The sequence below is a fragment of the Corvus moneduloides genome, chromosome 3, assembly GCF_009650955.1.
Source record: "Corvus moneduloides isolate bCorMon1 chromosome 3, bCorMon1.pri, whole genome shotgun sequence".
In the NCBI taxonomy this organism is placed as follows: domain Eukaryota; kingdom Metazoa; phylum Chordata; class Aves; order Passeriformes; family Corvidae; genus Corvus; species Corvus moneduloides.
In genome coordinates, this window is record NC_045478.1 from 48,571,172 (window position 1) to 48,583,984 (window position 12,813).

The following is a 12,813-nucleotide window of genomic DNA, read 5'->3' on the forward strand; positions in this document are numbered from 1 at the left end:
CATTACTGTTGAAGTTGAAAAAGTCTTGAGTACAGTAGGCCATGTGCAAAATTACAGTGGAGGCTGAGATGGTCACAGTGGAGTTGGAAGGGTTGCTGTACACTATTCCTACCCCAGCCTATACCTTGGGAGTTTTGCCCAGCTGCAAGACAAGGCTAACAACCACGTCCCTGCAAACTGGTCCATAACACACAGAACATTTAATGTTCCCCCTTCAGAAATCTCATTCTGACTTTCAAGACTTATTTCCCTCTACTATACAATCCTTTCTTCCAGGAATGAGATCACAGGGTAAGAGAGCTCTTGCACTCTCTCTCATGCTTCCCTTCTCAACAGGCTTTTGACTTGAAGGAGTTATTCCAGGGAAGAGAAACACAAAAACTGTGCAAAACATGCACTATGCTGCTAGACAGCACTTAAAAAGTCATCTCTCATCAACCATGATTTTAACTGCGGCTTCTCCTCAAGACACACTGATGGTAAAGTGTTTTTTTTTTTAAAAAAAACAAAACAACCCTAAAGCCAATTAGCCACAAGCTCCCAATTCTGTGTTTGTATTTTTTTTTAAACTAAGGTCACGATAAGATTTCAGCTGTTTTTTTTTTCTCAGTAGATATGCATATAGATATCATTTAATGATAGTTTCTCGTTAGATCAGGTACAGAATATTTACCACAGATTAAATACTTGAAATCCAAGGATCTCTCAGATATACCAGTGAAAAGCAGGCTTCATTGAAAAAGCAACACCCAGGAACACTTAAAATGAACCATTTATTAAATCAAACTGTTATTTTAACAGTTACATAAGTTACACAGCATGTTTAAGTCAAAAGATTTCACAAGGAAAAAAAAAAACTTTAAACTTCTATTATGCAGGCAAAAATAGTACCACACAATATGTACCTGGGAGGGAAGAAGGGAAGGGGAATCTCTAAACATTCAAATAAGGCCATAATTATTTAAAAACAACAATAAAACAATAATAACCCCCCCGAAGATCCATTTGCTTTTCAGTGTGTTCAGTGCTGCTAACTATATGTACTTTTAGTGTACAGGTGTAATCGAGGCAGTGATATTTTGACAGCTAGGTTTAATGTTTTAAAACACTATCAGAAGTAGAATAAGGCTCATTAGTACATACAGCTGCCCTTGGAATGTCAATCTCAGTTGCCTTCATCAACTTAAAATTCACAAAGTGCACAGTTAAGATATGCCAAAAAATTGAAACTGCTACTCTACCAACAGCTGCCCATGCTTAATACTTAGTGGTCTATTGGAACAAAGTATGTTCTTTCAAAAGAGATGTGTAAGAAAAGCCACTGTAAAACATTTAGTTTTGAAGATGCACTAGGAGCTCTTTGTAAACTGAAAAGTAGAAAAACATGGATTAATTATGTTAAGAAAAGAATACAAAAAACACTAGAAATGACCATCAAACTTTCAAAGAACAAGCACCACAATGGACATTAGCATTCGATTTTGCAGTGTACAGCAATGTAATAATTTTACTCTAGCCAATCTACTTCATCAAATTCTGAATCATCTTCTGAATCACTGTATTCCACAGCAATGCGACGGGACAGGATAGTGGCAACATCATTCTCAATGCGCTCGTGTTTAGCTTCTTGTTCCCGCTGCTCTTCAACTTTGCGGAGCTGAATACCTGGAGAACATCAGACCACAAACACGTCACTCTCCTCCTTCCCCACTGTAAATGTATCTAGCCCACGATTCACGAAATGCTTCGCAAGCAAAAGTGAAGACAGAGGATGCTGTCCTGCTCAGGTAGAAATCTTTTTGTCAAGTTTTTAAAGAGAGGAATGTCAGAACTGCAGTGGCAGACTAGATCATGAGTCCTTCTACTGTAACATCCTGGTTCTAATTTCCCATTAAAAATACATTTTTAGTACCACCATGAGTGATTAAAAGCCATTTTGCTATTTGCATTTCCAGACATTTTCCATACTCGCTATTCATGATTTTAATGGAAGTTTATAGCTATTTGAGTATCCTAACAAGACAGGACCTCTTGTAACCCTGTTTTTTATCACATAATGATCTGGTTTGGGATAAAGTATTACTTGGAGATCAAATACAAAGGAGAAATAACACATACCAAAGGTATGAAAAAGTTAAATCCAGCAACTTAGTTAAAAACATGACAGAGATTATATATTTTGGTTTTATACTCACGGTATCCCAGACCAACACAGACTAAGAATGACCTACATCTTGTACTTAATATTCTTCGCTGTCAGCTGACAGGCAACCCAAGCACAGGACCTTAGGTAGAGTTTAAGCTGTGGTAACTCGAGCCTTTGTTTCTTGGGCATGACTTGGTCAAAAGTGTTTTCAGCAATCACCTAGATTATACCAGCAGGCTCTACTTCCTTATTTGTGCTGACATTCTCTATGCATGTTCATGCACCTCTCTTGTACTCAACTCTTGTCAACATTTCTTTAGACTCAATGATGTTATCAATTCATGTGCACGTAGATGTGCAAAAATATTTTGAATTATTGCTATAGCCTATCTGCTGATATTACAGTACCATACAAATTCTGTGCTGTGCTGCTGTGCAGGGGAAGAGTAGAAGAACGTAGGACTTGAAACATTTGAGAGAGCTTCACTACTGAAAGATACCCCACCGTCAAACAGCAGCGTGCACAGCGCAGGGGGGATTTTCCTGGCCATGGGCACAATAAGCTGAAAGGTACAGCTTGCACACAGCTCCTTGTGAGATCATCAGGAGAACACTGTCCTGCAGCTCTGCCCTTCCCTTGCACTCTGCCATGGGCACCTTGCAATGCAAAGGGTGCTCCACTACTGCGCTGAGATGTGCCCAGATCAGGTACTTTACAGCTTGAAGTCTTCAGCAATGATTTCTGGACGTCACTTATATCTTGTTGTAATACAGTGAGAGATGATCAAAATACCAATGCCAATTGATCTGTTTTGCTTTTATCTAATAGTCTGTGAAAACCAATGTTTTTGTTTTCTACACAATCTGTAGATTATCAGAAATAGCTACATTTGCAGGTAAATAGAAGTGGAAAGATAATCTCCACAGATCATCTACAAACACATGTACTATCTTCTGTAATCTAACTTCCACAGAGAACCAGTTTTGCCATCCAAACTAAACACCTGATAAGTGCAATTACAAATTGAAAAAAACCTGTCTACTTGGCAATGCATACACTGTAGAGGATAGAAAACAGAAGCAGACTTAAGATGCGTTCCTCTAACTTCTTACACATGTGAAATATTCCCTCTCTCAAAGGTCACGTGTGTTTAGCAGGTTTCTGAGATTATTCTTTTTGCTGCTTAATAGCCAATGTTACCTTTCCGTATTGCTTCCAGCAGAACGCTTCTAGCATCACTGATGACAGGAAGAGTTGAAGGATGGCGTTTGGGCTCCGGAGCAGGAATCACTTGGGATGGTGGAGATGGAGGCATTATGGGTGCATGAGGGCCGGGGACAATGGTTGTGGGAGGAGGGTGCAGAACAGGAGCAGGGTGAGAAAGGTTTGCAACTGTGACAGGGGAGGAGGGTCGAATGCCAGGAGGTGGCAGGGGAGGAGGTGGGGGTGGTGGAGGAAGTCCCTGTACTTCAGCTTGTGGAGGAACTGGGTGAACAGGTACAGCTTCGCACACCTGGGCGGCTCTAGTGACAGGGGGAGAGGGTTGTGCTAGGGGAGGAGCAACTGGAGGTGGAGCTGGATGAAGAACTCCAGGAGCTATCTGGAGAGGAGCTGGTGGAGGAGGCACAGCTGGGGCCTGCAGAGCAGCTGTGGGAGGGGGTGGTGGGGGTGGGACTGGGGGTGGAGGAGTGGAAGTCATTGCAGCTCTTAATGATGAAGTCGACAAAGCAGACGGAAGAGGTGGTGGTGGTGGTGGAGGAGGAGTGGGGCTCACAAACACTGGTGTTCTGCCTGTTGCTGGTGACTGAGGACGATTTTCTACCAAGCCAGGAGTAGAACTGCAATATCCAATAACAGAACAAAGTTATTAGAGCTAGAGAGTGGAAAAAATAGTAATAGATTCACTTCTGCAACTTAAGAACATTGAAACCTGGGCATTAAAATCATTATGTACTATGATGATTTCAGGGTGTTTGTTCACACCTCATAAACAAGGAAATCTAATTTTCAGTATGGAGCATGGATCAGGTTTCCAATTTTTCTGCTCAAATTCAGCTACTAACCAAATTTATGTTCTTATACAATGTACCTGCATCTTTATCAAAGGCTTCCTATACTAGTATAATTCTTCCCTGTTGTCCCTAAGTAAATCCAAATTATTTTTCTGAAGTAAGGGAACTAGCAGTTGATTAGCTGCTTTGATTCACAGAACTTTAAAACCAAAACAAAACAATGCAAACAATGAGGGCAAGTTAATTTGAAACACGTATTTCAGTTGTGATGACAAAATGAGTGAGACTAATATCAAAGGTCATCAATACTATGTACAGAGAGGTGTAGTTATATGCTAGATACTCATTATAGGGCAATGAATAGGTGAATTGAAGAAAATAAGAGAGAAGAGTAAACTTGTTTTCCTGAAAGACCACTAGAGGATTTCTTTAGCTGTTGTGGAAAATTAATCTAAAGAGTTAGGCATTTTTGCGTATGATCCCCTAAGCAGTAAAAAAATCACTCTTTTCGAGAGACTAACATCTTGCTGATGTAACAACCCCATCCGAATTAACTGTCCTCTACTCTAAGTTGTATATACCAAACCATAAAGGAAGACTTTTGGTATAAAAAAATAGGGGAGTGACAACAAAATTTTCACCTCTAGAAAACATTCTATGTATGTATCCACTGCTGAAAACGTACAAAGAAATAGAAAATAAAAACATTTGGGAGAGGGAAGCACTTGCAATTTAGCAAATGCGATGAATACGTAGTTTTGACAACTGTCTTACTGTGATAAATTCTTCCTTTCATGTGGGCTGAAACACAGCTCAGTTGTACTAATTTCCAAAACTCCAAAGCTACATCCTGAAATTCCAACATATTTCAGAGAAACATTTTCCATACAGTTATTTGTCTTGCCATTTAACTCAGAAGGCAGCATGATTGCAGTATTAATGGCAAGGTGAGGTGGGTCTCCACCAGAGCACTCTACGGGATTTAGATGCCGACCTTCCTGACCAGTTCCTGGCAGCCCTGTTCCTGCAGGCACGCTGGGGCTTTAGGCTGCCACAGCCCCTGGGATGCCTGTACTGCCTGGGCAGCATGGAAATAATGCTAACAGCTATTGGTGGGGTGGTAGCAAACCACCCCAACAGATCTGCACGTGGCTTTTCTGGCTCGTACCTAACACAGGGAGGCACAGGTTTCACTTCGGCGGCTCCGTGCATCGGAGGCGGCGGCGGCGGCTCATGGGGCCTGACCAGCACGCGCTCCTCGGCTCTGTTCAGGAGCTCAGACATCTGGCTATAGGGTAATGCAGAGAGGGAATACGATCCATCGATGTGGTCCACGTATGCTTGAGATCTGTAGAAAAACAGGGAGAAAAGATCCAACTTCGCCTTTAGTAGGAGTAAGTATTAGTGCCCTCAGCTACTGTTCTATGCTTCAGTCTGACTTCTGAATACAAGTATCTTCTCTTCACTAGTGCTGCATATTAAACAGTGTGGCTTTTCAGTAATTTATCCCACTTTCCCTGTTATTACTTCTAGCAGCTCAAGGGTTTGATTTTGACAGGTATATCTGATAGTTTCTACAGTATGTGTGTGACCTTAGTGTTTATTAGTCACATTATTTTGAGTTAAGTAAACACAGCAATAAAATCAGAACTACTCTTTTATATCATTCATGAAACATCCATCGATGTTAGAATGGTAGAATTTACAACTGAATAATTTAGCTGAATTTCTGTCAGAGGATCTTTATTCCAATATATACAGAGAACTTGCTACTTTAATAGACAGACACAGGACCCAATAAATATCTATTATTGAGTAGTAGCACTAAATAAAGATGATTCAACTTACTTGTTCATGACAACTTTAGACACACCTCAAGGACCTGATCAGTTAGTAAATTTTAATTAACTATTCAATACAGATTTTTATTTTTAAAAAACTGTATTAAATTCAGAGCAAAAGTGTTTGTAGAACACTTCCCAACAAGTAAAGCAACACTACATTTCCACATACTGCCACCACTGTAGTATCTAAACCTATTAAATTTGTCAGGGGTGAAAATCTTTGTTTATTCCAAAGCATGGTGCTGTTCTGTATCTGAACAATGTGCTCTGCACATGCAGTGCTCCCAAGCGCTTCAGCATTACTAATAATTGCATTACTAGTACTGAGATAATCAAGGTTTAGGCCAGGGTCCTGGATATAAAAGGATACCTGCAACAAGCACGTCTAAAGCGGAACCCAACGTACAACACAACAAAAGGACAGCAGGAAAGCAGATGTTTCTGCCAATGACTTGATACAGCAGTTTACAGAGGTACTACAAAGCTGTTCCTAGAAAAATGCTAATCACCATAACTTAACTTGTACCCCACTGAGTGAAATGCACTGAGAGCATTTTCACATTCTGAATTGAGCTAAGTTTTCCATAAGCAGGTTTTTCTATTTTTCAGGCAGCAAACACTCTCTCCTACAGCTGTTATAATTACTCACCATCACTACTGAGCTTGTTTGAAGGCCTTACAAAGCTAAACAAAATACTCTCTTATGGTGTGTTTTTGACCACACAAAGACAGGGGGAAAAAATTAACTATTTTTTGGAAAGACAATGAATGCTTTTTAATTAAAAAAAACCCCAACAAAACAAAACACCTAAAACCCACAAACCAAAAATATACCCCCAAATGTCCTAACATTACTTGTCAGCCCTCTTTGCTATCAGATGTTTCTTGGCTGGTTAAATGCACTTGATCTTGCACAAAGACCAGAAGCATAAGCACAGCAGGTCTTTACCGTGTGAAATGCTACTTTTAGCCACCAGCAAACACGTGCTGTGAAATGAGAATTCAACAGGTTGGATTTTGTAATAGGCTATAACCAGAAATGTCAATCAAATCAGGGATTTGTTCAAGAGTAAAGAGAAGCTCAGCATTCTCATCTGAGTTCCAAGTGGACGTTCATTCACATCACACACATCATATAGTCTTGGCAGTGTTTGCTTAAGAAAAATCAAGAGGCTGGAATAATAGGGATTTTGTAGGTCAGGACTGGAATGTAGTGGCACACTTGGGTGGGAGCTTGCAGCAGTGACACTACACCTTCATCAAGCTGTAGAGGACAACAACATCCTTAAGGATACAGTAAGGATACAATGAGGATACATGCTACCCTTAAAAATAGCAACATAGTAACTACTCCTTCAAGGACACACTAAGTATTTTAAAACTGAGTTTTGATTAAGCTAAATCAGTGATTTCCAGTGCATTTCAAGGGGAGCAGTAGCCTCTTGTCATCGACCATTTCTCATGCGTGTTCACTACGCAGTACAAATACACTCAATAAAGGATAGAAAAAACATAAAGGAACCTTGATTCAAAATGTGAAGCTGGACCATTAGCAACTTCAATGTGCTTATGTAAGAGGTTAGCATCATCTTCTGCGAGCTCTGGACCTTGGGCTAACTTCTGCCACTCTCTCCGTCTGTCATGAGGCGCCCTTGGCACTTTCTCTGGTTCATGAGGGCGATCTAGATTTTTCTGCTATAGGAGAGTTGTGCAAACAAAACTGACAGCTGAGACAGTGATTTTAATTAGTTGCATGTAAACATCAGCCACAAAATTATGAAAAACAATCCCATTTCAAATGCAAGAAAAATTTACTTTCAGGCTAAACATAATATGTAAACCAGAAAGACTTGTAAGAGCCAGAAACTTAAGTCTAGTGGATAAGTAGCTGAATAGTACAGAGAAAAGTAGCTGTTTAAGTAGCTTTTTATTCTAAGTCTGAAATCAAATTATGAATCTGACACTCATATTTACTCTCTCTACTATGTATGAAATATACAGAATAATGGTCAAACAAAAAAAGCATTACCTTTTGCAAAAGTGCTTGTTTAATTTTAAGAACATACAAGCAAAGTTTTATATTCCTATTAATTTCTTTCTAGTTTAACTATATCTATTAGAATGTCGTTCAAGCTTTTCCACCTGTAAGATTGTCAAAATTTTGTCTTACAAATAAGTGTTCAAGTTAAATTCTTTATTCCTGCTGTATTCCTCCTTTCCAAGTCATTGCTAGAATACTCAAAAATTTTGGCAAATCTGATGTCGGTTACATTAAGACAGCATGAAAGCTTTAGGTCCTTCTATATCATTTAACTACTACTATTATTATTATTTAATTGTTAAAGTTGATGGAACTGAATGAATACAAGTAGTTTTAGTTGAATAAAGATGACTCTGTCAAGTTTGGATTGCTATTAAAGTGATGGAACTGAATGAATACAAGTAGTTTTAGTTGAATAAAGATGACTCTGTCAAGTTTGGATTGCTATTAAAGTAGCATATTTGCAAACCCTTTCTAGGAAAAAACAAGGAGAAGCTATATAGAGTTAACATATGTACCTTCTGCTTCCTCTTTTCTTTTCTTTTGTCCTCGGTGTCCTGCAACATTTTTTCCTTCCACAGATCAAAGAAGTATGAAGGATTGGTATAGAACTTCAAACCCTCTTTTCCATCATCCCTGAAATACAGTGACACAAACAGGGCATACTATTTATTTGACAAGACATGAATCCAAACATTAAGACAAAGGAAGGGCATATTAAGGAACACAGGGTATCTCAGACTCTGAAATGTTTTACTGAGGAACATAAAAGAGATGATCATTGACCTCCTGCATCATCAGTTTTTACTGTCTTTCCTGGCATTCAAGGTCCTAATTTTAGAAAGATAACTTTAACACAAGCTCCAGACAAAAAAAGGAGTGTCATAAATCAGAGAACTCCCACTCCAATAACTCCAATCTTGCTGTTAAAACATTGAGCAAATTTGTGTGGCTGCTCATGTTCAGCTACTGATTCAAACTGACTCTGGGACAGCAAACATTTCAATTCATTTCCATTGAAGATCCTTCTTTCTACACACTTACCTGTTTAATTTCTTCACATTCAAGTACATTATATGGTTTAATAAATACAGATAATAAAAATTACTTTTTCCTACCATTTTACACGGAGTTAAAATTTCAGTACAATGGAGTAAAGTTTTAATGCTTATAATGTCTTCTGCTGCTTTTATTCCTCCAGCACCTTCACAGCTTTCTAGTCTGGCTCCTTAAATATTCAAGAGCTACTCAACGTGAGCAAGGTGCCTGGATATATCCTCTCTATTACATAAAATAAGCTAGAAATTGTTCTTGATTAATTTTATTTTACTAACCTGTAAGGGGTGAGAATGTTAAGTGGAGGAGGCTGTTCACAAATGTCATAAGTTTCTTGCAAAGGAATTGGCAGAGTTTTGCGGTCAAACAGCTGTTGGTCTTGAATTGTGGAACTCCGGAAAGCTTTTCTCATTGTAATGTCCTGCAGTGACACTGAAAGGGAATATTGCCATTTTAAAAACCTCACCAAATAAATTTTATTTGGATTAATCTGGAATTACCTAATGTTGGTTAAAATATAAAGCACCACTGCTTGCATCTTAGGCATTCTACAGCAAATACAGATTCATCTAGCACTATTGCCACGGCAAGATATTGTCAGACTATGTGAAAATCATGTCTGTAATGTTCTAGCACATTATCCTCTATTTAGCTTCACAGGAAATTTTTCTCACCTAGATAGATATCAGAACTCTGTCTGTCCTAAGTAGTTCAACAAGTTGCTTACTGTAGCTGTAAAATATCATTCAGTAGTTCAGAAGTACCTAATAACATCTACCAGCTCCACTACACAATCCTTTTGCTACTAAAATCTACTCTCTGTCTTGAGGTATAGATTTTACCTTTATGGCATGAGCAAGCCAAACTTTGCATTCCTTGCATGTAGGCAGCAGTTCCACTGAAGGCCCACTGACATGCCAAACCAGCAAATCGCTTAAGCTTATGCTACTGAGATCAATGGGCTTGGATGGGAGGTGATTCTATGTTCCAACACATGAAACTAGTCAAATGCTTTTTAATCTGTTTAATCAACATGAGCCTTCTCTGTCTAATTTAGAGCCACCTTGACTTTTAAGCACAGTAGTTAGGAATAATCAATTACCTTTATGTAAGATCCAAAGGAAAACAATACTACATGAACACAACACATTAAACAGTGATTTCAACTATTTTTACCCACTCCTGGTAAAGCCTCCATATCTTTCTCGATTTCCAAAGAGTTTTTTCTATTTCATTAAAATTTAGATAAAGATTAATGGAAAAGTGACCACAACTGATAAGCTTTGCACTTTTAATTCTGGAAACAGTATACTTATTTAGTCTCATATTTCTCTCCCTCCCTGATCTTCAGTTACTGCACCTGTGAAGTCCAGGTGTCTCTCAAGGCTATCTCTGCAACCAGCATTAGACTTCCATTAGATAAAGCAGCAAATTTTTTCGTTAGTTTGGGCTCTTTTCCTAAAATCACAAACAATACTGAAACCAGTCTTCAGACATAGTAGCAAAGAGAGTATTCTCAGCACATGCATTTTATCTATAAATAATTACGTTTATTTTATAGAAACAGGTTGATAGTAATGCCCCTTTATGCAAGATGAGAGGACAACTCTACTCGTGTCCCCCTATCACTAGGGCCTTTGGCAACAATTTAAAGAAAAACCTGTTTAAGCTGAAAACTGTATTTTCACTTGGGTTCCTGTAACACGTACAAGTGTACACATACACATGTACATACACCAAGCTGGATTTCTACTGTGTGATCACAAAGGGGTGGAAGGCGGGATTTTTTCCAGAAGGCTTGCAGTTCCTGGAATGTTCTGTCTTCTTACCTAAGCATATTGGCAACATCCTTTGTGAGGCTAAAGATGGGATTTATTTGATTTTCAGCTTGGCTTTTGAAGTTTATTACACTTGGCAAGGTTGTGTTCTCCTGGAGAAGTTTCCTTCTTTTTACCCTTAGGTTCTAATTCATCACAGTGTCTTTTATTCTTTTTAATACCTTTAATTAGCTCCTCAGAAGCCTTTTTAAGTATGTGAATGAAGTATTATAATGTCTGAATGTCAGCTAGAAGTCTCAATTTCTGTAGGTATTTTTGCAGTCATAAATAACCCTATATATTTTGTACCTGTCATGAAGTACAGCTGGCAAAAGTTCAGTTAGAATAACTGAGGTTTACCTCATCTAAAAACTTAAGTCTTAGATCTTTTTATACTTCAGCTGCTTTTCCTTTGGATTGTTGGTTATACAAATAACACCCAATGTTCAGAGTTGCTTGGCAATCCTGCAAGATTTCTGTCTGTCATTTATTTGAGACATTTCCAACAAAAGTAAAACTCAGTATACTTCTCTTTGAACCTGTGTACATTCTGAAGACAATGAACTAAGTCAATTTATTCTAATAAATAAATACAGTACTTTGGTTTAATATTAAAATGCTCACAGAGTATGTGACACCATATTATTGACACTGTTCTATAAACTTACTAGCATTCCATTTCTTCAATGAGCAAACACAGCCAGTCTAATTCATAACTTCCCTTTTCTTGCTTAAAACTCCACTTTTTGTACACATATATAGGGGGATAACACACCTGAGGAAAATCAATCAATCAATCCCCAGCAATAAGTGTAATTGTTTTCTCTCTAAACCTGAGATACACAGCAGAGGTCTTCATGGAAAAACATACACTGTAGAATTTCAAGCAGCATTTCCTATGCTGATATCCAGTAAGAGGCACTCCCTGAAAAGCACACCATTATTCCAAACAACAACATTAGGACTCAGGAAACGAAGGGATGTGGCACACAAAATACAGAGAACCATGCCATGGATATAACTCGCCTACACAGAGGATCAGGTAAATCCCACATCACACAGCCAGCGTAATCCTGGGCTGTGCACGGCTTGGCTTACAAAGCCACTTGTTCAGCTTGCCAGCTGGCCAAGAGACAAAAGCCCTGCGTGGTTTACAGCCTCAGTGGGGGGAACACGTGAAAACCTGGCTGGTCCCAGCCACTTGGCTTTGGCTGATTGACAAACTGGCACAGCAAGGGGACAGGTCAGACAAACTGGATGTATGAATTCAGGTGTGAGAAGAGACGAGCGGCTGAAGGAGGAGTTGAAACAGCTGCAGGCATTTGACTTGATGCTGTTAAATTTATGCTTTCAGTTGCTTAATTCCTAACTAACACCAGAACGTTTTGTATAGCCCAAGATCCTAAATTTTATATAGATATATTTTTCTGAAAGTCCACCAACTACACCACTTGTGTTCACTGCAATTAACAAAAAATGGGGTCTTAAATAATTTCCTTAAATGTTGAGATATTCACAAGTTAATTTGAAGATTTGTTCAACAACCTAAACAAATGCCTGTTTGTCTTTATTGTGTCTGTTGCTTGGATTGTATGAAAAGATGTATTATATTAGCCAATCTAACCCTCTGCACACAACAGTATTTTCCACAGAAGTAAAAATTGTCTGTCAGAAAGCTAAACAGCCAACCTTTCGTACATTTGGTTTTGAAAAAGAGGTGTCAGTCCATTTTTACTTGTAATCAACAACAAACTGGGGGGGGGGGGGGAGAAGGGTATTTAAATTGCCCCTGATGAGATACAATAACTGTGTTTCTTTTGAGGTGAAGTACAAATTAAATAAAAGCACATCTGTAATCTGCATACTAAACAATGTTTTATCTCTTGGCAAGTGTCT

The 12,813-nt window shown here is 38.6% G+C and overlaps 1 protein-coding gene across 5 annotated transcripts in view; it reads right to left on the reverse strand.

Moving 5' to 3' along the window:
* Positions 1-754: 754 nt before the first annotated feature.
* WASF1 (WASP family member 1) overlaps positions 755-12,813 on the reverse strand; it is an 89,777-nt gene continuing 77,718 nt past the window's right edge. For 4 of the 5 annotated variants that reach the window (XM_032101470.1, XM_032101467.1, XM_032101471.1 and 1 more), the window contains exons 4-9: positions 9,379-9,532; positions 8,563-8,680; positions 7,526-7,698; positions 5,328-5,507; positions 3,348-3,985; positions 755-1,665 (exon numbers count right to left, since the gene is read on the reverse strand). In XM_032101470.1, the coding sequence (XP_031957361.1) occupies positions 1,508-1,665; positions 3,348-3,985; positions 5,328-5,507; positions 7,526-7,698; positions 8,563-8,680; positions 9,379-9,532 (1,421 nt within the window). In that variant the 3' untranslated portion in view covers positions 755-1,507. The remainder of the gene's footprint in view (positions 1,666-3,347; positions 3,986-5,327; positions 5,508-7,525; positions 7,699-8,562; positions 8,681-9,378; positions 9,533-12,813) is intronic. The other variant, XM_032101469.1, reaches the window with a different exon arrangement.